At 44.4% G+C, this 25,301-nt stretch overlaps 1 protein-coding gene across 2 annotated transcripts in view; it reads right to left on the bottom strand.

Moving 5' to 3' along the window:
• The window catches only part of COL4A4 (collagen type IV alpha 4 chain), a 130,696-nt gene that overhangs the window by 9,653 nt on the left and 95,742 nt on the right, over positions 1–25,301 (bottom strand). For both annotated transcript variants that reach the window (XR_014294856.1, XM_082630478.1), the window contains exons 38-45: positions 18,323–18,394; positions 17,019–17,147; positions 16,813–16,926; positions 15,488–15,643; positions 12,886–12,993; positions 8,963–9,088; positions 2,237–2,353; positions 441–629 (exon numbers count right to left, since the gene is read on the bottom strand). Coding sequence is in view for 1 of the 2 variants with exons in the window: in XM_082630478.1 (XP_082486604.1) it covers positions 441–629; positions 2,237–2,353; positions 8,963–9,088; positions 12,886–12,993; positions 15,488–15,643; positions 16,813–16,926; positions 17,019–17,147; positions 18,323–18,394 (1,011 nt within the window). In the remaining variant the exon portion in view is untranslated. The remainder of the gene's footprint in view (positions 1–440; positions 630–2,236; positions 2,354–8,962; positions 9,089–12,885; positions 12,994–15,487; positions 15,644–16,812; positions 16,927–17,018; positions 17,148–18,322; positions 18,395–25,301) is intronic.

Here is a 25,301-nt window from a genome sequence, read left to right as displayed (position 1 = left end):
AGTGAGAGGCCCGCGTACCGCAAAAAAAAAAAATTGGCGTAGGTTGAGGAGTTGATGCTGGCTAATGCCACACCATGTAACCACCAGGGTACCATTTTACATCTAAACGCAGGAACCAACCATATCCTGATCAAATCATTCACACTGAGAAATAAAAATTGCACTTTATATCAGAGTTACCCTTAACTTATGGAGGAAGAATTATTTTTTTAACTCATAATAAGTAGTCAGATAATAATAACTATAGCCAGAATGAGCTTCTTTGGCACCTCTCAGGATCATAGGTTTAACAGAATTAGTTGAGAATTAGCATGGTAGTTGAAAAAGAAAAAAAATCCCATAGATGAGTGATCATTTAAGATGTTGATGAATCCATACAACTAACCCAAAAGTTTTGCTCTTAAGCCATGAACCTGCGTGACCACATGCCAGCTACGTACCAAGGTCTTGATTGTGAGCTTTCTCCTGTCCTTCCAGGTATAACAGACTATACCCGGTCCAGAGCCTGGGCATGCCCGCGGGGCAGGTGGGTTCTCCATCTGTCTGACTGTGGAGAACCAGGAGGAAGCCACTGAGGTATCCAGGGCCAAACCCTTCGGGCCCAGGATCCCCCACGGGCCCAGGAGGGCCTGGAGGAATAAAGAAACACAAATAAATAAAGGCCATTTAGCGAGTTCAGTTTAACAAGCATTCTTAGCACCACCCCTGTCTGCTGCTGTGCTAAGTACTCAGGGAGCAGAAAGAAATGTCCCCCTCACACAACTGCAATGTACACCAACAACTCATTCAGCAAGGACCTGTTCCAAGCAAATTCTAGCTGCTTGTCTTACATTAGCATAAAAACAGATGAAAATCCCCGGCCTCCTAGAGCTTACGTTTTACTCAAAGAAGAGAAATGACAATAAGCGTAATCGAAAGGTAAATTGTGAAATGCTTAATAAATGATAAGTGCTGAGAAGAAAAGAACTAGAATGACACACCCCACGTAGGATCTCCCAGACCCCTCCGACTAGACTGGGAGCCTGCTCTCTGAAAAGGTGAATCTCCAAGTTAAGTCTTTCTTACACCTCCCAGACCTGTCCCACTGTTCTGCCATATCGTCAGTTCCATTCTAAAGGACAAGGGCTTGGAATCCATATGTTTGGCTTTGTAGCTCTTCTTTTATGAGGGAGGGAGGCGGAAGGAGGGCCGAATTCTAGAACTCTAAGTGGCTGGTGGGAAATGAACGGTTGTACAGAATGTGGGCAGAAGCCTCTCCTTCGGCATCTCTAAAGGGCTGACCCATGGAAGAAGGCCCGTGGCTACTTCTAATTGCCAAAAGCAAAAGGTGAAGTTAGACTTTGAAATCAAAAGGTGTTTTAAAAAAGACTGGCAGCTCTTCTCATCTGTAAACCAGAAGTTACAAACTGGTAGCTTGTGGACTGCATCCTGCTCACGTGTTTTGTTTGACTTACCAAGATTTGATGAGTTATGATTTCCGGCTAGAAAAGCAGAGTGGAGGGAACTTTGAACCTGCATTTCTACATGGCAACAGTTTCTACAGAGCAGAAGCTGAGCTGCTGCTTTTGGTCTGCAGCTTCCGTTTTCTTGCAGGGCCCCGTCCTCAGCCCCTCTCCCACCCCTTCACCTGCTTCTCATCAGTAACCCGGTACTGCCACATAGATACTCTCCAAAGATGAGAGGGTACCTGGGAGTCTTTGGGCCCTAACATATTGCCTAGTGTGTTAGAGTTCAAATTTATATTCTGTAGAGTCTCTCTTCTCATCCAAGGCCCACTCTCAAATATTTTTCTTAAGGAATAGCCTTGTATTCTATATAAGTTGATTGATGGCTGTATGCTAAGATGAATGAACTCAGAAAACCAGAGGCCAAGTGATTCAGTCAGTTGTAGATGTGAGACCACCCCCGCTGTCCCTAAGATCTTCAGCACAGCCTCTCAGTGGCAGTCACACAGCCAATGCCGGGCTTACCTCGGGAAAGTGAACAGTGGAAATGGCAGAGCCTTTTAGGTTAATGTACAGTGTTTTGGGAAAATAATGGACACAGGGCCTTGGCCTGTTTTTATGATGGTCGAGTATCAGTTACAGTGTGGAGGACACAGCCTGTTCTGTTCTTGTTGCTTTGTCTCCCTAAAGCCTGGTGATATCTAAGGCAAATGCTTAAGAGGCCAGGGGATCTTGTAAACAGTCTCAGATCCACTGTGCCAGGGAAAAGAAGAGAAACCGAAACTCCTTACCTGGTACTCCTGGGCAGCCCGCTTCTCCCATGTCACCTTTGTGTCCTGGAGGCCCAGGGGACCCTGGAAGGCCATCCTTGCCTCTCCTGCCATCCAGCCCAGGTTCTCCTTTGCACCCTGCAGGAAAGTTCACAATGGTGGTGATGACAACAATGTGACCCCCACTGGGCTAGCATTTTACTGCATGAATTCCTCGTGTCAGCCCTGGGCCTCCCATGTGGACCAACCTGCATTGGCTCATTTCATCCCTGCAGCTACCTGAAGTTGGGGTTATACTGTCTCCACTTGGCAGTGGGGGTAATTGAGGCTCTAAGAGATCAAGTAACTTGATCAATTAAGGCCAATGAATCATTAATGGGCAGAGTCAGGATCTGAAGCCAGAGCAGCGAGGTGTTGAGTGAGACATTTTCACATTTTCTTCATAGTCTTGTATATTTGACCTGGTTGGGTTTTTTTGTTTGTTTTTTTTTGTTGTTGTTTTTAACACTGAACATATCTGGCTTTTGTAATTAAATATTTTCCTTAAGAATAATTTTTTGGAATCCTGAATGGAGGAATGAATAAAACTTAATAGCATTTAGTTGAGAGTCAGGTTAAATATAAAGTAAGGGCAGCAATTTTTTTTTTTTTTTTTTTTTTTTGTGGTACGCGGGCCTCTCACTGTTGTGGCCTCTCCCGTTGTGGAGCACAGGCTCCGGACGCGCAGGCTCAGCGGCCATGGCTCACGGGCCCAGCCACTCTGCGGCATGTGGGATCTTCCCAGACCGGGGCACGAACCCGTGTACCCTGCATCGACAGGCGGACTCTCAACCACTGTGCCACCAGGGAAGCCCAGGGCATCAATTTTTAAAAACAGCTCTTTGTTGAGGGTTACAAGGTGCTACCCCTTTATGTGAATGATCCAATTCAGTCTTCACAGGAGCCACGTGACGAGGTGCTCCCACATGCCAGGCTACCAGTGGGGAGACAGAGGCTAAGAAAGGCCATGGTGCTGACCACGTGTAGTGAGGAAACAGGCCTGGCAGGCCGAGGGCAGAGGCTGCGCCATCCATCTCCAGACCCTGCTTGGTGACCAGGGCTCAGGCGTGTTCCCTGGGGCCTTGGCAGCCAGCCGTCACACTGAGACTCGAGCGGTTCCTTAAGTGTCTGGCTCCTTTTGGCCCAAGACATAAGTTCATTAGCCACAATCTCCTTTGGTCTGGGTAGCAGATTTGGTCCCTGCCTGCGGGGGACTTTGCAGCCCTTCCCCTAATTACCTGAATCAGTAGTCCCTCAAGGCTGCCGTTCTCTACCTCTATTCTCTCTCCCTCTCTCCCTTTCTCGATCATTCTTCTCTGTCCAATCCCTCTCTCTGCCACAAATTAGCCTAAAACCAACCATTAAGTCCAAGAGGGCTCACTTCAGTAGCTGCCCCTCTTTTCCACGCCGGGACGTGTTCTTCAAGGCAGCGGGGGCCACCCGAGGATGTGGCGCAGGGGCTGCCGTACTCAGGGGACCAGACGTCTCACTCGACTCCGCTCTCACACAGGCACCCTTAAAGCCATCTGAAGTGCACGCCCCCCAAACGTCACTGCCTTTACATTTTGTCCTAACATCACCTGCCTGAGCGGCCCCCACAAACCTCCTCTTTTCATCCCACATCCAGCAGCCACCGCCCCCCTACACCCGACGCTGGTCGCACTACTTTCAGCGTGGGTGTCGGGGGTGCTCCTGGCTTTCGGGGTGCTTTGATGTCACTCTGTCTCCTCTTGGATCATAAACAAATTCTCTCAGAATGTCCTGCAGTGCCTGGACTACGTTCTTACATGGTCACCATTCAGTAAGTGAGAAAGGAAACCTCTCCTCCCCTGGAGGGGAGGGACGCCCTCCCCTAACTGGGCAGAAGCCTCTTCCTGGATGGCGCTACGGTACGTGAGTTGGTGCATCTCTTTCCACCAGCTTCAAAGAGAATATCCGTTATCTCGGAAGGAACCTAGGGCCGCACGGTGAGCTCAGAGCGCTCTTTTGTCTCCCACCCAACGAGATGATTCCAACACGTGGCCACTGTGCGATCCTGGCAAGGGCTGCCCAGGGCTAATGAGACAGCGAAGCAATGCACACATCACAGACAAGGCAGCAGACGTTCCTTCCCAAGTATGGACATGCGACAAGCTCACTGCCCCGTCTGGGAAAGAGTTCCCTGCCAGATGTTACAATAGAGGCTTTGCTCCCTTTAGGGGAAGACAAAGGGAACTTGTCAGCAAGTGACGTTTCTGCTTTGTGACCACCTGGAGGGGTGGGATAGGGAGGGTGGGAGGGAGACGCAAAAGGGAGGGAATATGGGAACATATGTATAGGTATAACTGATTAAATTTGTTATAAAGCAAAAAAAAATAAAAAATAAAGATGGGAAAAAAAAAGATTTTTCATTGCTAGTATATAGAAATACAATTGATTTTTGCTTGTTGAAAAAAAAAAAATGACGTTTCTGAGAGCCAGGAAGGAAGGCTTTTGTTAACTCGAGTTGTGTGCCCAGAGCTTTCTACTTGGAACTTGTTTCATAGAACAGACCTACGTCTAAAAGCCCAGCAATGTCGGATGGAGTCCCTCCTCTGAGAGAGTCACGTGCTGACTAGAAGATAAACGCTCCCAACAGGACATGGGGACGTCCATTAGGCAGTGACAGTTCAAACCAGAATGGAAACCACTTCTGTGTTCATCACAGGAAGTCTCAGCCTTTGAGGGCCACCCAGGAAGGAGAAGTTGTAGATCAAAGAGATGTGTGGGGCTTCCCTGGTGGCGCAGTGGTTGAGAGTCCGCCTGCTGATGCAGAGGACACGGGTTCGTGCCCCGGTCCGGGAAGATCCCACATGCCGTGGAGCGGCTGTGCCCGTGAGCCATGGCCGCTGAGCTTGCACGTCCGGAGCCTGTGCTCCACAACGGGAGAGGCCACAACAGTGAGAGGCCCGCGTACGGCAAAAAAAAAGAGATGTGTGAGTAGAAAAGCATTAGACCTTCTGTGATCGAGAGCTCTTAACAGACTCAAGTTTTACTTAGTGTGGCCAGTACCCACTCATACTGGGTAGGAAAGAATCAGAACTTCGTTTTTCTCTATGTAGATTTCAGCGGCAGCCCTTGGATACAAAATCAGCTTAGCAATGAAAGGTTTTGAGGGAAAACAGGAAGAAAACCACAGTGTCACTTTAAGTGGAGGTGGTACTTCTCAGGGGCAGCTGATCCTTCACAACCAAACTTGGGGTGGTCTTTACAGCCCCACACACCCTGCTGAAAGAGTCGCCTTCAGAAAAGGACAGATGACGCAAGTCCATCACGGCTGGGCCACTTTAAACCCTTAGAATATACCTGTCACTTTTCAGTAACTGGATAGCACGGCCAACGCGTCTAGGGTGGCCAGTGGGAGCAGACAGGGAGAGGGGAGCAAGGAATACACTGCTGGCAAAGAGGGTTCTTTACAACAGGATCCGGGTTGGGGGCTGTATCAGAGAAGAGGGGGCCCTGTAGAAAGCAGTGGGTTGGGAGCGGGTACCCAGCAGGGCCAAAAGGAGCTCCAGGGAAGCTGGACCACAGAGGAGTGCAGCCCACACTGTTAGATGGTTTGGGGAAAGTGGGTGATGCTTCCTGGGAAGGACTGTGTACTTTTTTTTTAACATAACAATCACATTCTGTGGCACAACGGTGGCCTCGGGGTGTCCCCACTGCCAGCAGGCAGGGTCAATGACATCAGTAAGGAGAGGGCACGGGAAGCCAGAGACGGCCGTTCTGTGGCCACCTGTGGCTGGATAAGCCCAGCCGACCCCAAGTCAGGAGGAATTCGAGATGACAGGTGATCACACCTGGACCACAGACAGTCAGCCCTCTTTCAGAAGCTCACAATCTATGCAGAGAGAATCTTGTATGTGCCCAAGACAACTACTAAGTTAAAGTGTGCAGAATTTGCCCATTTGATTTTTTTTTCTTTGTCACTTTCTTTGGTTATTTTCCAAAGCCACCACAGTGGGTGAACCCAACCACCTATCTGGTCTCGACTGATACTGGGGTGAAGCAATGGGTCTCAGCCCTGGCGGCCTGCCACAGTCATCCGGGCAGCTTTCTCAAAACACTGATGCTCGGGGCCCTGTCTCCCTCTGAGTTTTGCTGGTCTGGGATGAGCCCTGGACATCATTACTTTTTCAAGCCCCTCCAGGTGACTTTAACCTAGAGCTAGGACTGAGTCACTCAAGAAGGCATCCCTCTTAGCTGACTCTTTTGAGGACAGCATTCATATAATAGAGTTAGGGTTTCTCCAACTTGAATGGATATACAAATATTCTGGGGACCTTGTTAAAATGCAGATTCTAATTAGGTGGGTCTGGGGGGTGGCATCAGTTGCTACTGGTCCTCAGACCACACTTTGAGCAGCAAAGATGTAGCCGGTTCTCAGTTTCTGGATTATTAGGCCAACCTGCCCCAACTGTCCTCCTGCCATCTCCCTGCTGGACAATTCTGGTTCCTCAAAGTGCAATCTCTCCTTACAAGCTCTGCTCAAATGCCAGCTCCTGCTGGGGTCTTAGGAGTCCCGCAATCCTCCAGGCTGGAATTACCTCTCCCCATCCCGTTTTCCTAAAGCCTTTTGCTTGAAACTCCTTCAAAACACGAATTATAATTTCCCATTATTTAGAATTACTTATGATCTGCCAGCTATGTCTACCATGAGGCTGTGAGACCCACATCTCATTCACATCTGTCTTGCCCACAACACCTAGTACTGCATTTTATAAAGAGCATTGGGGGACTTCCCTGGTGGCGCAGTGGTTAAGAATCCGCCTGCCAGTGCAGAGGGACATGGTTTGAGCCCTGGCCTGGGAAGACCCCACATGCCGTGGAGCAACTAAGCCCGTGCGCCACAACTGCTGAGCCTGTGCTCTAGAGCCCGCGAGCCACAAATACTGAGCCCACGAGCCACAACTACTGAAGCCCGTGCGGCTAGAGCCCGTGCTCCGCAACAAGAGGAGCCACTGCAATGAGAAGCCCATGCACCACAGTGAAGAGTAGCCCCCGTGCTCTGCAACTAGAGAAAACCCGCGCGCAGCAATGAAGACCCAATGCAGCCAAAAATAAATTAATAAATTAAAAAAAAAAGAGTAGAGGGGGTCTGGGAGTATTCTCTGAAATGAATTTGCAGAAACCCATTACAGGCCACATCTTCTACTTGAAAGTTAATTTTTTAAAGGGGGGATGAGACCAGCCCTCAATATTGCAGATATATACACAACAAGGCAGCTTGGTTTTAAAATAAGGTTGAGTGACGAGTTTATTGACTGACTAAGGGGTTGTTTTTTATTTTATTTTATTTTTTTTGCGGTATGCGGGCCTCTCACTGTTGTGGCCTCTCCCGTCGCGGAGCACAGACTCTGGACGCGCAGGCTCAGCGGCCATGGCTCACGGGCCCAGCCGCTCTGCGGCATGTGGGATCTTCCTGGACCGGGGCACGAACCCACGTCCCCTGCATCGGCAGGCGGACTCCCAACCACTGCGCCACCAGGGAAGCCCTGACTAAGGGTTTATTCATGCAAAGAGTGTCAAAAAAAAAAAAAGTAACTACTCTCAATTCCCAGCGCCCATGGGCTGTTAAAGGAAGTTGCTCCCATCCACACTCAGTTAACTGACTGCACAAACGCAGATGCAATGCAGCAAATACAAACAACAAAACCCCATACTAACATAAACAAGGCTCCAGAGCTGTTCTGGATGCTACCCAAGAACTACACAGACTCCAGCGGACTGGGACATCTCTTGGGTCCTTAGCTACTTGGGTTTGGGGAAACACAAGGAAAACAGGTGGTGCAAAATTCGGTTTTACTTCCAATTTCTTTGGCCCTGAACCAAAAGAAGCCAAAGCCACGGCTGGGCAGTGGGAAAGCCAGGAAGAAGAATGGTTTCATGCCTCTTAGGCTAGTTTGCACATTTGTTTCTAGAATGTGGTATCTAGAATCACAGGCACTGCCACTGGTCTAAAAAGATAAGTTATCTCCAGATGACCAGCCTGAACTCTCTAATCTCTTTGTAAATTACCCAATGAGATGGGGATATATGAAGAGAAAATAAACCATTTGGAGGGCACCTTTTAAAGGAATGGTTTGGTCTAAATACTTACATACGAATCCTGCCACCCTGACAATGACTGAGCAATGCTCAGACCCGTTAGATGAACAACGCCATCTTTGCCATAATTTAACGTGACCCTCCCCCTCTTCCCTTTTCCTCTTCCAAGTGATATACTTCCTTCTCCCTTCCTGTAGGCTGTTCTGCTCCACTGGGTCCCAATTCAATTGTTTTTAACTCAAGGTCAAATCAACACCTAATAATGACTACTCACAGAGCATCTACTCTGTGGTGCTAAGAGGTTTCAAAACCTCATGACTTAGGCCCGCGTACCGCAAACACACACACACACACACACACACACACACACACACACACACACAACCTCATGCCCAAAAGCTGCCCAAGAGTAAATGATTAAAGTAGGAGTTCCCCATCACAATAGAAGGGATATGTCGATCCTATTACTACATGATTAAACTTTTGGACAGATGTAGAGAAAATGTTTAAGGGGAAGGAGGTTTCCACTGCTTCATCCCCACTAGTTGTTTAGGCTCCACACCAAAAAACTATGTAGCTAACACCCAGATTTTCGTTTTAGCAATCTATGCTGCCAGTAACGAACAATCAGTGTGAGGCTCATACCTGGTCCTGGGGGGCCTCTCATTCCGGGGAGCCCCATGGCGCCTTCTGGTCCTCTTGGGCCTGGTACCCCAGGAAGCCCCGGGATTCGGGGGCAAGCATCCACGTCTGCAGGGGGCCCAGGTTCACCTGAAATTAGAATCACCACCTGTGTGAGGGATTCAAATGCTTCTGAACCAGGTCCTTCTGCCATCTCGAGCTGGATGACCTTCTGACAATACGCTGAAATGTTATGGAGTGTGTTCAAGCGTCCAACGTCAGCTCCGTGAAGACGGGACTTTGTCTTGTTCACTGTGAAAACTTCTAGAATGCTTTTTGGTAATGACTGAATGCCTGAATGAGTGAGTGAATGGGATCTCAGAGGAAGCAAAATAAGTATGAAATAGTGAAAATGGGCCGTGACAGCGATCATTTGGTGACCTTCACAGGATTCGCAATCTTTGGGCCATTTCTTACTAGGAGCTGGCCACAGGTGGCATGCGGAGAGGTCCTGGTGTGTTCCTCACACTCAGCTTAACATCACACTAATTCATCAGTCTACACTGCAGCCAGCTGGGTTTCCAGAGTGTCTGCTACTCAAGGGGACAATTTCAGGATTGCTAGAGGCACTGAGGCAGTGACTTTCAACCTTGAGTGCACGTTGGAATTATCCAGGCGAGTTATAAAAATACTGATTTCTGGGTCCCACTCCAGAAATACTGGTTTCATTGGTATAGGATGTGGCCCGGGCAGTGCCCTCAAGCTTGATTTTACAATAAACCCATCTGCAGAGCTTTTCAAACATACTGCTGCCAGCACCCCATCTAGATAATTAAAAAGGAATCTCTGGGGGCTGGAACCCAGGCATTACTAATTTTTTAAACTCTCCAGATGATTCCAATGTTAGCCAGGACTAAGAAGCACCACTGGAAAGCTGCAGTTCTGACGTTAGCATATCACAATCATCTGTCAGGCTTGTTAGAGCCCAGAGTTTCTGAGTCAGTAGGTCTGGGGGTGTGGGGCAACATTTTACATATCTAACATGTGCCCAGGTAAAGCTGATGGTGCTGACATGGGGAATCTCACTTAGAGAACCACTGCCCTAAAGGTTTAATATTTTTTTTCTTCTTGGGCACATTCACAGCTCTAAAAACTGTTTTGTTTTGGTTTTTTGCTAAATCTTCATTCAGTCACCCTGCAAACATTCCACAAGGAAAAAGAAATAATAACACTAAGCCAAAATGATAACAGCTAACACTTACTGGATGCTTTATCATGCATCAGCCCTCGTGCTAAGTACTTTATGATTGAATGTTCCCACCCAGCCTGTGTGTGTGTGTGCTGTCATTAGAAGGTTACAGGGAAGAAAACTCAGGCTCAGGTAAATAAGCAACATACCTAAGGTCACGAAGCTACTATGTGGCACAGTCTAGATAAAAATCCAAGACATCCTGGCTCCAAAACTGCGCTCTTCACCCACACCTCATAATGCCTTCCCTAAGAACTCTGAACACCTACGTGGTGAATTCTAAGAAATGCAACATATTGTAAAACACATCATTTATTAGTTATGGTCTTCTTAACATTCATACAAATGTGCAAAATAATTTTAAGAACAATGATAAAGCAGTGAGAAAATCCTAGAAAACCTGGCCACAATGACAACGTAGTCTACACGGTAGTTACTGTGCCTGTGGGAAAATGAACTTGAACCCTATAAGCTGTTTGGAATTTAAACTCCTCGAAAATATTGTATGAAACCACAAGTGCCATCAAGTTAGAGACCTTTTAACAGTACATACAGTTTAATGTAAAACTTGGCTTTTTTGCTCTGAGTGACTTGAGAGAGATGCATGTAGGTATTTCCTACTTTCCCTGGATAATCTGGTGCATTATGGTGGGAATTCACCAGTGAGGGTAGAGAGAGGAAGCAAGTAAGTGGAGGATGGGTGGGCATTTGGCTGGTACTTCACATTTAGGATGTTGATGTTATATTCCAGTGAGTTTATATATACAGTCAAGAGAGACACTAAAAGGACTGAAGTGAAACTCATTAAATATACAATAGTAATTTTAAAATATAAACATTTAAAATAGCAGGATTTCTTAAAATTCTGATTTTGCATTTCTTTAGTTTTTGACAAACCAGAAGCTGAAAGAAAGGGGCCGAGGTATCTCTTGTAAGGACCCTAAAAATAATAAATGGTGTCTGTATTCAGGGCAACATTCCTTAGGGTTAGTAACAGAGGCCTGGAAAGAACAAATGCACACTTTCACGATTTTTCTTTTCTTCTTTTGAGAAACTTTTTATTCTCTTTAAAAATGCCAGACACTAAATCATAGGTTGCTTTCGCAGTGTGGAGGACTGAGTGAACACTTCGTTGAAAAGCATAATGGCATTCTCATTTTAACACACAAAGAAACTTGCTCCTTGACAGTGGACTTTGGGTGTGATGGGAAAGGCTCGTCACAGCCCCTTACTGGTCCTTACTAGTAAGGACCCAGCTTTTCATGTTGTTGATTCTACTTATTTTAGGGACGTTCTCTGTATTTGTATTGTAGAATTTAGAAAGGAAACCTGCGTTGGTATGTACTGTAGCATTTCACAGAGAAAGCACTCATACTCTGTGCCTGAATTGAAATTCTATAAGCTGAGTCTCTACGCCGCCTTGACAACCTGTAATGAGGCTCAGCATTGGGGCACTCTAATATGAGGTTACCATATGTGTAACAAGGAAGCAAAGGCATTAAAACCTAATATAATTACAGCACCCCATCTAAAAAATGTAACAAAGCTGCACTCACACATACAGTGAAAAAGGGAAGTATGGAAATGACTGCAAATGAGATGTAGAGGAAATTATTCATCTTAGAGCAATGCTTACCTCTGGAACCTGGAGAGATCCAAAGCCCAAAAAATGAGGCCACACAACGATTTTCATATGGCAGAAAGAGATTATAAATGTGTGAATTAGGACAAAAGTGAAATGACAAGTAGAATGAGAGCAACTTATTTACATAAAAAGTCCACATCAATGTTACTGACAAGAACATCTATGATTAATGGAGTTTTCATATCTAGAAAGACCTGGAGTGAAACTCCCTTGCACAATATAAAATACGAGTTGATTTCTTATGACAAATATGCCCCAATTTAATGTATGTAGAAATTCCGTCCATTCGAAGGCTTCTGAAAATTCCATATTAATTTGCCAAATTTTCTAGATTATGCACAGAAAGGAAATAAGAGATGAATCATAGTACAAGTTCTTTGTCATGTTGTTCTGTGATCCATCATAAAGCAGTGCAGTTTACTTATTCTTTGGACTAGAGTGCTAATTTACGAGATTGCAAAATATTCTGAACTGACAACATACTGCCATAGTATTGATTTAGGATCTTCAAAGGTATTACTTCTGCCAATCTCAAATACATGTCTGTTTGCCCTTCCAACCCTTCCTTTGCTTATTTTGACTCTCTGATGAAAACCTGTTGTCTACAGAGCTTAAATCGAATAGCCTTTCATCTTCATAACAACTAATGTACTTTACAGGAAAAGTTCAATAAAACATCTAGGAGAATGGATAGGAGGGAATTTGGGGGCAGGTATTGAATATATAGTCTTCACATACAATAATCAAATCAGTCTTTCCCTCTTGTTTGAGGGAACACAGATTTATGGATATTTACCTTAGAAATAGTACATGTAAAAGCAACTCCTAACTTTCAAACTTACTTGCTCTGATAATAAATAAGTTTAACAAACCTGAGACTTTGTAGTGCAGCCTGAGATAAACATAATCTTTATCAGAAAGAGCTTAACTTATTAGAATTTGCTGGTAATTTCAGAATAATTACCTTCTGAAAGATGACCCTCATCATAAATATTTAAACAAAACACTGTATGTAGGCTGCTGGGTGGAGATGACTAGGCATTAGAAGCTTACCTGGAGGACCCGAGGGCCCCTGTCTGCCTGGAGGTCCAGGTAAACCCTTCTCTCCAGGTGGCCCAGGAGTTCCAGGTGGCCCCTGCAGCCCCGGGAATCCCATTGGTCCTAAAAGTAACATATAAAAAGGAGGGCACTAGAAGGAAGCAATATAAAGATAATGACAGCTCAATGGACTGAATTCAGAGGTTCACTCCAGCAAAATGCAGGGCAAAGCCAGACTCAGAGTGCAGAATAGACCCCAACTTTCTTCTGCAAGGTCGAGAAGAGCTGCCTCTGTCTGAAGGAAACATAACTATCCATCAACTGGACTAAGGAAAATTGTTCCATGACCAAGACAAAACTAAATTAGAATGAAAAGCCCAGTCATCTTGAACTTTCTCTGGAGACAGTCAAAGGACCACACGGAAAGGAAAAATAAGGAAAGATGCTCCACTGTCTGGAGACCACCCGGCCCTGAGTTCCCACCCATTCTTCCTCACTCTCTGTTTCAGCCACACCAGCCACTCAGTGCCTCGCACATACTGTTCCTTCCCCCCATCCAGCAAGTGCCCTCATTCTGTAGTGTGCAGATCACACCAGGGAAGCCCTCCCTGGAATCCCAACCCAAGTCCACTTGCTTTTTGATAAGCACTTGGAGAAGTGTGCTCCACCACTCAGAGCTTTTACCTCAGTTAATACAGATGGATCCTGAAATGGGAACGTCTTCCCCGGTGAAACCCTATGTTTAATTTAATTAGTGGGGACTCTATTTTAATTCGTTCACCACTGTATTTCTATAGATTCTTAATAATTTATGGAATATGGGCTTCCCTGGTGGCACAGTGGTTGAGAGTCCGCCTGCCGATGCGGGGGACGCGGGTTCGTGCCCCGGTCCGGGAAGATCCCACATGCCACGGAGCCGCTGGGCCCGTGAGCCATGGCCACTGAGCCTGCGCGTCCGGAGCCTGTGCTCCACAACGGGAGAGGCCACAACAGTCAGAGGCCCGTGTACCGCAAAAAAAAAAAAAAAAAAATTTATGGAATAGATCAAGTATTTCTCACTGTGTAAGTCTAGCAAGGTAAACTGAGGAAATTCCCTCATCCTTTTAACAGTTAAGCACTCTTTGACCCTTATGCCCACTGGAATGGGAGTTAAGAAGCATCGTTAGTAGCTCCTCCAATATTTCTAACTCTTTGTATATCCTTTTGTATGTTGCTGTTATTTATAAGGCTTGCTCTTTCCCTAATCCTGAAGTATATTTCCAGGTGAAGGCTCATTCTCTAGGGAAGCCACTGGGGAGGAGGAGTATCTTATTAGGAAGAGGAACAAGGTTGTATAGCCAAACCCCCTCCTCCTTCCTCTTGGTGAATAGAGTGCTAGACGCGTCTGTCCAATTCTGGGGCTTAATAACTGGAAGCCCAAATACCTGCAGATATACTCCACAATTTCTAAAACTGATTTTATTGCTAATAAAAGCGAAGAGGATTGCTGTGTACTATTGTATATGTTGTGCACTGCACAATCTCAGGGATGCCATCTGCATTCTAGTCATGGTGGCCTCATGGTGGTTTTTTGTTTTGTTTTGTTTTGTTTTGCAGTAGGCAGGCCTCCCACTGTTGTGGCCTCTCCCATTGCGGAGCACAGGCTCCGGACGCGCAGGCTCAGAGGCTGTGGCTCACGGGCCCAGCCACTCAGTGGCATGTGGGATCTTGCCGGACCGGGGCACGAACCCGTGTCCCCTGCATCGGCAGGCGGACTCTCAACCACTGCACCACCAGGGAAGCCCATCGTTTGCTTCTCTGGTATCAAGCTTCCTTATTTATGACGTAAGGGAGGTAAAATGGATAAGCTTTATTGGTCTCTTCTCAACAAAATATCCTACGAACCTCATAATTCTCTAAAATTCTCGTAACCAAAAACTAAGGTCTCCAACTATTAGCAGTTAGGTAAAAATTAGTTAAAATAAATATTTTAGCCTTAAATACTGGGGGAATTCAGTAATGGAGACTCTTTTGTGATTATAAAAAGACAAAGTCAGCAGTCTAAAAGGGAACTGTCCAATACAGAAGCCACTAAACACATGTGGCTATTGAACACTTGACATTGGCAAGTCCAAGTTGTGTTGTGCCAAAAGTGTAAAATACAAAACAGATTTCAGAAAGGAGTGTCTTATTTGGGATAAGAACTAGGTTTGTACAACCAGACCTAGTTATCCCTTTGATAACTCATATCGATTTTATGTTAAAATAATATTTGAATATATTACGTTAAATAAAATAAAGTATGAAAAGTTCTTTTGTTTCTTTTTACTTTGAAAATGTGGCTACTATATCTTTTAATTACATACGTAGCTTGCATTAAATTTCTATTGTTTAGTTCTTGTCCAGAAGATTATCAAGTATGTTATTAGGGGCTAAAGATGAACTTGTGTTTCTTCTTCTTACTTGTCCAACTATGACCCAAATTTTAGGACTCTGGGTAAGTCAGGACACTTTGGAAATGTAGTCACTATTTCCATAGGAAATGAGAAATACCCCATAGTGGTGCATACCCCAGACCCTTAAGGGCTAAATAATAAAAGTCATCCAGTACTACTTAAAGAACTACTTGCATTCATACCTTTCTGGCCATCTTTTCCATCGCATCCTGGGAAGCCTTTGCGTCCTGGAGGGCCTGGTGGGCCTGGGGGACCTGGAGGCCCCGGCAGACCACAGTCACCTGGTTCACCTTTCATAAGTTCAACACTCCCAGGGGGCCCTGGAGGCCCGGGTATTCCTGACCACAGGGAGTAGGCAAAAAGATTCTTTCAGTCAAACGTGCACGCTGGCTGCCTGAGAGCTTCTTAAGGAAAGGAATTTAATGGCTTACAAAGCAAGGGATGCAAGGAATTAGAGTAAGTAAGTCAGTAATATCAGAGGTGAAACAGTATGTCTAATGGAGCCCAAGCTGAGAAATGGTGTGAATAGTCTGTTAGTAACTGTTAAACAAAATGAGCTAAGCAAAGCCTTCCTTCCCTTCAGAGCCACTCCTTTTGGCAGTTATCAGTTTATGATTTTGTTTTGCATTGCCATCCTGCTGCTTTCACACGATGGATGGATGGATGGGTGGATGGATGGGTAAATGGATAGATGGGTAGATGAATGTACGGGTAGATGGATGGGTGGACAGAGAGAGAGATAATAGGCTTTTAAGAAAATCTGGCTGATGAAAAAGGAATATCCGCTCAATTAAATTTAAAATCCTATTTGAAAACCAGAGTCTACACATGGGAATTGAGCCCAAATTCAATTCCCACTTAGCTTCTAAACTTCTCAGCATATTTTTGAGCATTTTTATTTTTCTCAGTGTAAAAGAGAACTATATATTTTATCCTACCCTTACTAAAATTCTGAAGATGTTAAGGTTTCTGTCTCTCTGGAAGAGTTCTGTGAGCTAGCAGGAATGTGATCGCCTGCATTTGGCAAAAAATTGCACTGAGCCACACTCTTTTTCCAACCCCCTGACCATCTCTGATCCAGTCTTACTTTGTTAAATATTGACTGGCTAGAGTTTGTCCCAGTGAAGTGACGCGAGGAATAACATGTAATGTTAGCAGCACATGAGGAGACTGTTTCTGTGTGTGAGTCAGGCCTGGGTCCTGTCACCCTGGGCCAGAAGCAGTGCTCTCTGTGAGGACACTGAGACCCACGAGGAGGATGAGATGGCCTCCTGCTCGTCACTTGTGCACCCTCCTGCTCAGCGTCGAGCCGACAACGGGAAAGGCTTGCTCTGAGTCAGAGGTGGTCCGATGGAGTTGAAACAGAAGCGTGAGGGGCCTAGGCACCGGTCCTGGGTATGGTCCTGAGAACCCGCCACTCGGCCATTCTCTGCTCCTCCATCCCCACAGAGCTGGCAGCATCTAAGGAAAGGAGCATCACCATCCTTTGCCATGATTCTTCTCATACCTCTTGGACCATCGGGGCCAGGAGGTCCCTGATCTCCAGGCAGACCCGGGTCCGGAATGTCACCCTCAAGAGCTCTTCCTGCGGCACCTGCAGGACCAGGCGGTCCAGGTCTCCCTGAGAAGGGACATGTTCAGTTGTTAGTCTCATTACATTTGGAAGGCTTGGATTTAGTTACTGAGAGAAGGGCAAAGCATGCTGCTTCTTACCTGGGGGACCTGGGGGACCTTTGTCTCCGAAAAGTCCTGGAGGAGAAATTCCTGGGCTCCCAGGGTCTCCTGTCTCGCCTTTTGGCCCGGGCATTCCCACTGGACCAGGTGGGCCCATTTTATGGGCACCTTAACAAGGAGAACAGCATTAGCACTGCATCTTCTCCTGGTGTGTCCCTGCTGTGGGGCCTGGAAAGGAACTGCTTCCAAATAGGCATGTGACAGGGATGCTGCCGGTCCTGCTGAGGCTCAACAGTGGCTCTAACGGTGACCCAGATGGCCGCACACTCTTCCTGGGTCGCCGTCTCCTGTCTTATGACCCGTCGCACTTGTCCAGCATAGCTTTGATTTATTTTATGGTTATTTCCCAGATTCAAAAACACAACAGCTTAGTGACAATACTGACCCTTCAACCTCTACAAGGGAAAGAGTGAAACGAATGAGATCCGACGATAAGTGATTGTGAATAAACTGGTTTGAAATTTAAGGTGGAAACCGGCAAATCAATAGAAGGAATGTGCAGTTTCACGATGAAAAGGCAGAACATCACTGGTTTCTTGGGGAGGGCACACATTTTACCAGGCTATTTGGAAGAGCCGCCAACTGAATCCTAAGTGAGGTAAATTACTTCTTGACCTTCCAAACTGTATCTAGGTTTTGCCCCTCCTCAACAATAGCTTCAAACCATGCAGCACAGCAATCCAACCCTTTTCCAACAGTCCCCCAAATCTGCATGTCTGATTCCAGCTACTTTGTCTGATTGTGAGCTCTTTTCCTGAGAAACGAATGCCACCAATGTGCATTCTATCCAAATAATGGAGCAAGCTAAGATGTTGATGATTAGCCTATTTGTGGTATCAAAAATAACAGCATTTTGTTCAGGTAATTTGTTTTAGCAGCAGGCTATTGAAGGATGCTAGGAGTACTAATTAGACCCACGTGGTTGTACTTGGCATGACTATACATAAAACAAAACAATACCCCAAATTCCTGACTATTTATTGGTTCTTCGTAACATTTTGAAAGCTAGCTCCACCTAAGCGATTATTCAGAGTATTTTTTAATAGACAGTCACAAGCAGTAGCAACAAAAGGCACTGTTAACCAACCATTCCTGCTTAAATTGGGTTTTCTCGAGTGTCTTTTTTATGTCATCACCGGCACTAAAAACAGTTCCAACATTGGGAATCTAAGCTAAACCACTGCCCTAGTTTCGCATCCGAATTTTGTGAAGGGAGGAAATACCAGCGGACTCTCAGGGTCCCCTGCCTGCTGTTCAGCCTCTTGCAAAGGGTTTTCTCTTACCTGAAGTGCCTTTGCTGCCTTTCTGACCCTTTAAACCGTGCAAGCCGTGCAGGCCGGGCGACCCGGAGGGACCTGAAACACATCACAGGTCTGTGACACAAAGTACACAAAGTACATCCTCTGGCTGTACTTTGCAGGCACAGTCCAGGGGAGGGTTAGCTGATGGGGACCCACAGATTCTCCAGGCAGGAACCAGGAGACCTCACCTTCATTTTTTTTTTTTTTTTTTTTTTTGCGGTACGCGGGCCTCTCACTGTTGTGGCCTCTCCCGCCGCGGAGCACAGGCTCTGGCGCGCAGGCTCAGCGGCCATGGCTCACGGGCCCAGCCGCTCCGCAGCATGTGGGATCTTCCCGGACCAGGGCACGAACCCGTGTCCCCTGCATCGGCAGGTGGACTCTCAACCACTGCGCCAACAGGGAAGCCTGAGACCTCACCTTCTGAACATCACTATCAAAGCAGAATCCATGCCAGTGGTCATCACTAAATACGTTCATTTGATGGATGTTTTCTGTTAAGATGGCTTAACACATACTTTTCTTTATATATACACATATATATATTCTTTTCCATTCTGGTTTATCAGAGGATGTTGAGTATAGTTCCCTGTGCTGTACAGTAGGACCTTGTGGTTTATCCATTCTCTATATAATAGCTTACATCTGCTCACCCCAAACTCCCACGCCATCCCTCAACCGGGCATATATCCTATCACATAACTTGCTTTGGTTTTAACACAGGGCTGTTGGTTTATGACCATATCATGAAGCCCTCGCTCTCTCTTCCTTTCGCTCTCTTTCTAATCAGACATAGTCTAGAATTACTGAATCTTGGAATAGGAAAGGACCTCCAATTTTACAACAATAAAATGATCCTAGACAAGGAAAGGGATTGGCTGGGAGCAAACGCCCTCTTCCTTCCTCCCAGGCCCAGGATCTTCCCGTTCCACCACGGTCTGCAGATCCTAGTGTCTTCAGAATCCATCTGGATAAAGGTAGTAAGACAGTTAAGGACAGGTGGGGACGGTGGCACACTGGGGAATACACACCCTACTGATTTTTTTGAGCACCGTGTTACTCAGAAAGAACAGGCCTGCAGGTCAGGTGTGGCTGCAGCTGTTCCTTTGCCACCTCTTCTTTCAAAGAGAACCACTCTGATGCCTCTTGGCAACTAGTAAATTTATTTCATGATGATCATGAAAACTCCATTCTCTGTGATTAGACAGGATCTCGCTGATGTCTGCATCTTCTTCCAGAACCTTCTGTCAGGTGTCAATATAGTTCTCTAAGGAGCCATCTACTAATCTGACTTTACATAAGTTGTCACTGAAAGCCGAACACCTATAAATCTATAGATTGATAAATATATAGATATTTATATTTATATAATACATATAGCATATATATAATACGTTATATATATTTGCCATATATAAATATATAGATTTGTAGGCAGCAAGTAAAGGGAAGGAGGGAGAGAGGGGGTAAGAGGCAGATAACTAACAGATATAGAACATCTCCTAGCTGCTGAGCTTCTGCCAAGTGCTCCACCCACGTCCCACTGATTGGTGGGGGAGAAAGAATCTTCTCCTCAGCCCCTGGCCAAGCCTGGTAACCTTCCTATTTCATTAATGGATCTTCCATCCAGAAATGGTTCTTTCTCATCTGAGGCTAAAAGCCCCTCAGAACACAGCCAACCATTCATTCAGTTAAGGGTCCCAGCCCTCGAATTAGTGATAATCACACCCTCAGCTTATGATGAACACAGAGAAGTGCCCCTCATCTACCCCCATGACACCTATGTAGAGGTCCCTCAGTGCCCTTCTGCCAGGCCCATCCTACTCTGTACAACAGTCCTGTCTGCGGTGGCTGGTTTACATTGGATGAATTAACTGAGCGTGATCAGGTCTTATTAGTTGTTCTATCCCACCACTTAGCATAACTCCTGACACACAGTAGGTGCTCAATAAATGTTTGTTGAATGAATGAGTGAGTGAATGAATGACTCAGTGAATGACCAAGTGTGGAACAGGGAGGGTGAGGGATTGAACAGGTGGAGAGAAAGCTATAAAGGGTAGATTGCAATCTCTATTTGCATGTCACATCTTTCATTGATAGATTTATCGGATGAGTAAGATTTGGGGAAGTTAGTACTATCCATTTGCATATAAAGAATTCAAGTGCTAATTATTATCTCTTCATTAAAGCAAGTCCCCTGTACACTTCTTACTGGATGATGGAACAGTTAGTTGGTTCCATTTTATTTTTTATCAGTACTAGAAACAGAGTTATTCTATTTTTAAAATCTAAACGTTAGGTTGGTGGGAATAAGCCATACTGTCTTGCACCAAAAAAAAAAGCAGGGCGGGGGGAATGCACTCTTTTTTTCCCTAAAGCTCTTATTTCCTAACCACTTTTATCAGTTCTGGCTGAGCTTATTTTCCCATTCTCTTTCCTATTTATGAGCAAATGTTTCAAGTTTGCACCAAAAGAACACACAGACCTTCTTAATCTGCCAAATCTGGATATTTATTGACATCTATCTGAAATGATAAGACATTTTTTGAGACTACTCTGCTATTTCACTGTGTTTTGATCTCCAGCTTAAGCTACCAAGATTGATGGCTTGGGGACTTGGCTGGGGGTGGCACGTCTCAGCTCCTGCCAACTCTCCATTGCCACATCAACACATCCAGGTCCTGCACTGTCACAGCCTCAGCCTCTCGCCATTGTTGAACTGGCTGACTCTGATCTGACGCAATGTTATCTTTCTACATTGAATGCAGCTACATCTGGGTAGGGTTTTAAGGGCAATTTTTCCTTTTTACTGAAAGCTTTTTTATCCATCCCATCTCTAAATCAAAAAGTTGTTCATGCATAAAATATATACCAGGCAGAGGAGAGGCAATTAGTCTCACAAAGCACATTCCTTGGTAATGAGCATTTTCTATTCACCTCTCTGGTCATCCTCGGGCTTAACAACCATCATTTAAGGCCAGATCTTGCTGCACTCACAGGCCAGGGTGCCCCCACTCTAGTCGGAGAATCTACTCTCCCACCCCAGCCATAATCATAATAGCAGCTTTTATCTATGTGAGCCAGTTGACTCTTCGTGACTGGATTCCCTCTCTGAGGTTTTCTTTTGTTCTAAAGCCTGAAAATGCTACTCTATCCCCAGGGACCTTTAACAGGTGAACACTTTTACTAGGGTGACCAACTCGTCCCTGACTGCCGGTGACTTTCTTATACTTCTAGCGCTAGAAGTTCTGTGTCCTGAGCAGCCCCTCCGTCCCAGGCAAAACGGGACAGCTGGTCACCCTAACTTGAAAGCCAAAGGGAAAGAGAGACCTTTCTTTGTGACTACAGGTAAAGGTTGAACGAAGTGGAAAACGTTATCAAAACAGATTCTGAAATAAGATAGAATTCTTTTTTGATTCAGAAAATACACGAGTGCCTACCAAGGGTGTCCCCTTGGCAGAGCCTAAGACATGGTCCCCTAACAGCGAAGTTTCAGTCCCCAAATGCACTTAGTGACAGGAGCTGACCAGACAATGGGAGCAAGAGAGAAACAATCCCTGACTTGACAGAACAAACAGGCAATTACCTCAAGAGTGGTAAGTGCCGTGGAGGCGGGAGAGGGAGGACACTAGTTGCAGAAAAGGAGGGAGGATATTTCTGTGGTTTTCACAGCTGTAAGGTGCCCGGCATTTCTATGTTGATAAAAGACATTTCTAGGTGCTTTTTTCTTATGAAATAGTTTACCTGCCACCCACCAAAATAACCCAGTCCACATTCTTTACACATTCTCATGCTAAAGCTTATCATTCTAGGTTTCCATTATTACATTCTTTAAAAAAATTTTTTTATTTTATTTATTTTTGGCTGCGTTGGGTCTTTGTTGCTGCGTGCAGGTTTTCTCTAGTTGCGGTGAGCGGGGGCTACTCTTTGTTGTGGTGCACGGGCTTCTCATTGCAGTGGCTTCCCTTGTTGCGGAGCACGGGCTCTAGGCGTGTGGGTTTCAGTAGTTGTGGCACGCAGGCTCAGTAGTTGTGGTTCATGGGCTCTAGAGTGCAGGCTCAGTAGTTGTGGTGCACGGGCTTAGTTGCTCCATGGCATGTGGGATCTTCCCGGACCAGGGCTCGAACCCATGTGCCCTGCATTGGCAGGTAGATTCTTAACCATTGAGCCACCAGGGAAGCCCTCCATTATTACATTCTTATATGAATGCCTAACTAGGAAATCGAGCATCTTCCTTTTAGAGGCATAGGTACTGGAAAATTTAAGTCTAGGCATCAAGCCATTTTTACATATGTTGAAGTTAAAGTTTAAATCTGATTGAACACAAGCAAGACTCAAGAGTCCATATGGCTTGTTCCAGTGGAGCAAACAACTTTGAGTTCAGCAGCTGGTTTGTTCAAACAAGATAATCAGTCCCTTTGACTTATTTAGAACATACTTCAAATATTTAGTTTCTCAGTTCAAAGTGTTTCTGCCCGAGTGTGGTTCATTTTTCTATCAGCATGATAAACTGCAACAATGGATTTATATTGGAGATGTTTTCATTTCCTAGGAATGTATTTCACTGTTTTGTGGTTTTTTTTTTAAAGACTGAGCTGTTTGCAGGGAAACAGTGTCCCTGCATGGTCAGGAAGCATCACTGCAGCAACCGTCTGTGCACTGGTATGAATATTTGGGTTGATATATTCATTTTCTCACCTTCTCTTCTTAACAAACTTATTATTTCATAGCATAGAATTATGATGTAATTGGAGATAATTTTGTTGTTCGGTCAAATTCATTAACTGTTAGTTTTTTAATAACATATCATACTGAGGTTATGTGATAAATGCGAACTAATTCAAGGGGAGGAAGAATCAACAATAGCAACATGAACCTTGTCATTTTAGTCAAACTGAGAGCATAAAATGGCACCAGGACACTTGAAAATCCTTGCCATTTCACTAAACTAGGAGGGGAGGAAGAAGTGGAGATGCAGTAGAAGTAAAGTAATGGAAAACGTTTTCTTTTGCTTCTTTATCAATTTTGTCCTCCAGACACTCAAAAGAGCATCAAAGAATATCCCGCCAGGGCTACAGGGATTGCCAGAGACAGGAAACAGCCACAATAACCAGTGAAACTCTTAAAAATACAAAATTATTTTGCTTGGAACCCTAAATTTATCACCAATCACTATACTTCACATTACTAAAAATGCCAGTGGAGAGGAAGAGGAACAGTACAAATTTATCTTGTGGTAGGAACTTTTCCCGTCTAGTTATTTGGCTGCATAGAAATTCGTAAGTGTACCAACTCTTCAAACTAAATGGTTTCCCTCTCTACAGAGGCACCAGGTAATACTTACCACCACACTACTACTTGCTGGAAAACTGGAGTTATTTGAAATCTAGCTGATGAGTGAAGAGGTGAGTGTGTGGAGAAACATTACTTGGATTTTCAAAACAATAGACTGACTAAGCCCCTAAGAAGAGATTTCCAATTCTTTTGAGAGGAAGTACTTTTTATTTTACCAAAAGTTAGTGTATGTATGGGCCAACAAGCAGAAGGTAAGTGGGAGGAAAAAGGAGGAAGGAGATAGAGGGGTCTCAGTTATAGAAATCTACCAAGTAAGGCTGGACCCTTCAACTACTGATCGAAGTGAGGACAGACTCTCAACCGCATAGCTATTTGTTCAGTTGTTCATTCTCTATTTTTCCATTAATTAATTAATTGTATTTATTTATAAAAGTAAATTTATAAAATTATAAAATTTTTTAAATTTATAAATATATTTAAATTTTTATTTATTTCTATAAATAAATAAATACTTACAATAACCAACCAACAGACTTACTAGGAATATACTGGTACCAAGGATACAAAAAATAGTTCTTAAAACTAAAAACAGAGCTACCATATGATCCTGTAATCCCACTCCTGGGCATATTTCCAGAGAAAACCATAATTCAAAAAAGATACATGCACCCCAACATTCACTGCAGCACTATTTACAATAGCCAAGACATGGAAGCAACCTAAATGTCCACTGACAGATGAACGGATAAAGAAGTTGTGGTAACATATACACAGAGGAATATTACTCAGCCATAAAAAAGAATGAAATAATGCCATTTGCAGCAACAAGGATGGACCTAGAGATTATCATACTAAGTGAAGTAAGCCAGAAAATGAAAGACAAATATGATATGCTGTTGTTTATATGTTGAATCTAAAAAAAAATTGATACAAATGAACTTATATTCAAAATAGAAATAGACACACAGACATAGAAAACAAACTTATGATTACCAAAGGGGAAAGGGGTGGAGGGATAAATTAGGAGTTTTGGATTAGCATATACACACTACTACACATAAAATAGATAATCAACAAGGACCTGCTATATAGAACAGGGAACTAAAATCAATATTTTTAAATAACCTATAAGGGAAAAGAATCTGAAAAAAATATATATATATATGTATGTATAACTGAATCACTTTGCTGTACACCTGAAACTAACACAACATTGTAAATCAACTATACTTCAATTTTAAAAAATGATTCTTGCTTTTTAAAAAAGACCTCTAAACAAACAAATATGATACAATGTAAGTGTTATCCTAGAGGTATACACAAGGTACCCATGGGGAAAAAAAATTCTAAAATGAAAGAAATGGACTGAAAAGGAATAAGTACCAGGGCTGTATGGAGGGGCATGAATATTTGTTAATAACAAATTATTCTATTCTGTTCTATTCTATTCTATTCTATCCCACCAGACCTATATTATTACCAGTCTACTATACTTTTCAAGGGAAAAAAGTTAACCAGGAAAAAAATGTTTCTCTATCAAACAAAGATAATAAAAATTAATTCCTCTTTCTCCATAGCATCTTACTCTTTTCCTTTTCCTTTGCACAAATGACAAAAATACATTTAATATGTCTCCCTTACTAAACTGTGAGCTCTGTGAAGGCAGGAA

Source organism: Mesoplodon mirus (genome assembly GCF_964341445.2).
Source record: "Mesoplodon mirus genome assembly, chromosome: 8".
Taxonomy (NCBI): domain Eukaryota; kingdom Metazoa; phylum Chordata; class Mammalia; order Artiodactyla; family Ziphiidae; genus Mesoplodon; species Mesoplodon mirus.
The sequence above is the reverse complement of the archived record's forward strand: the minus strand, read 5'-3'. Positions and strand labels throughout refer to the sequence as shown.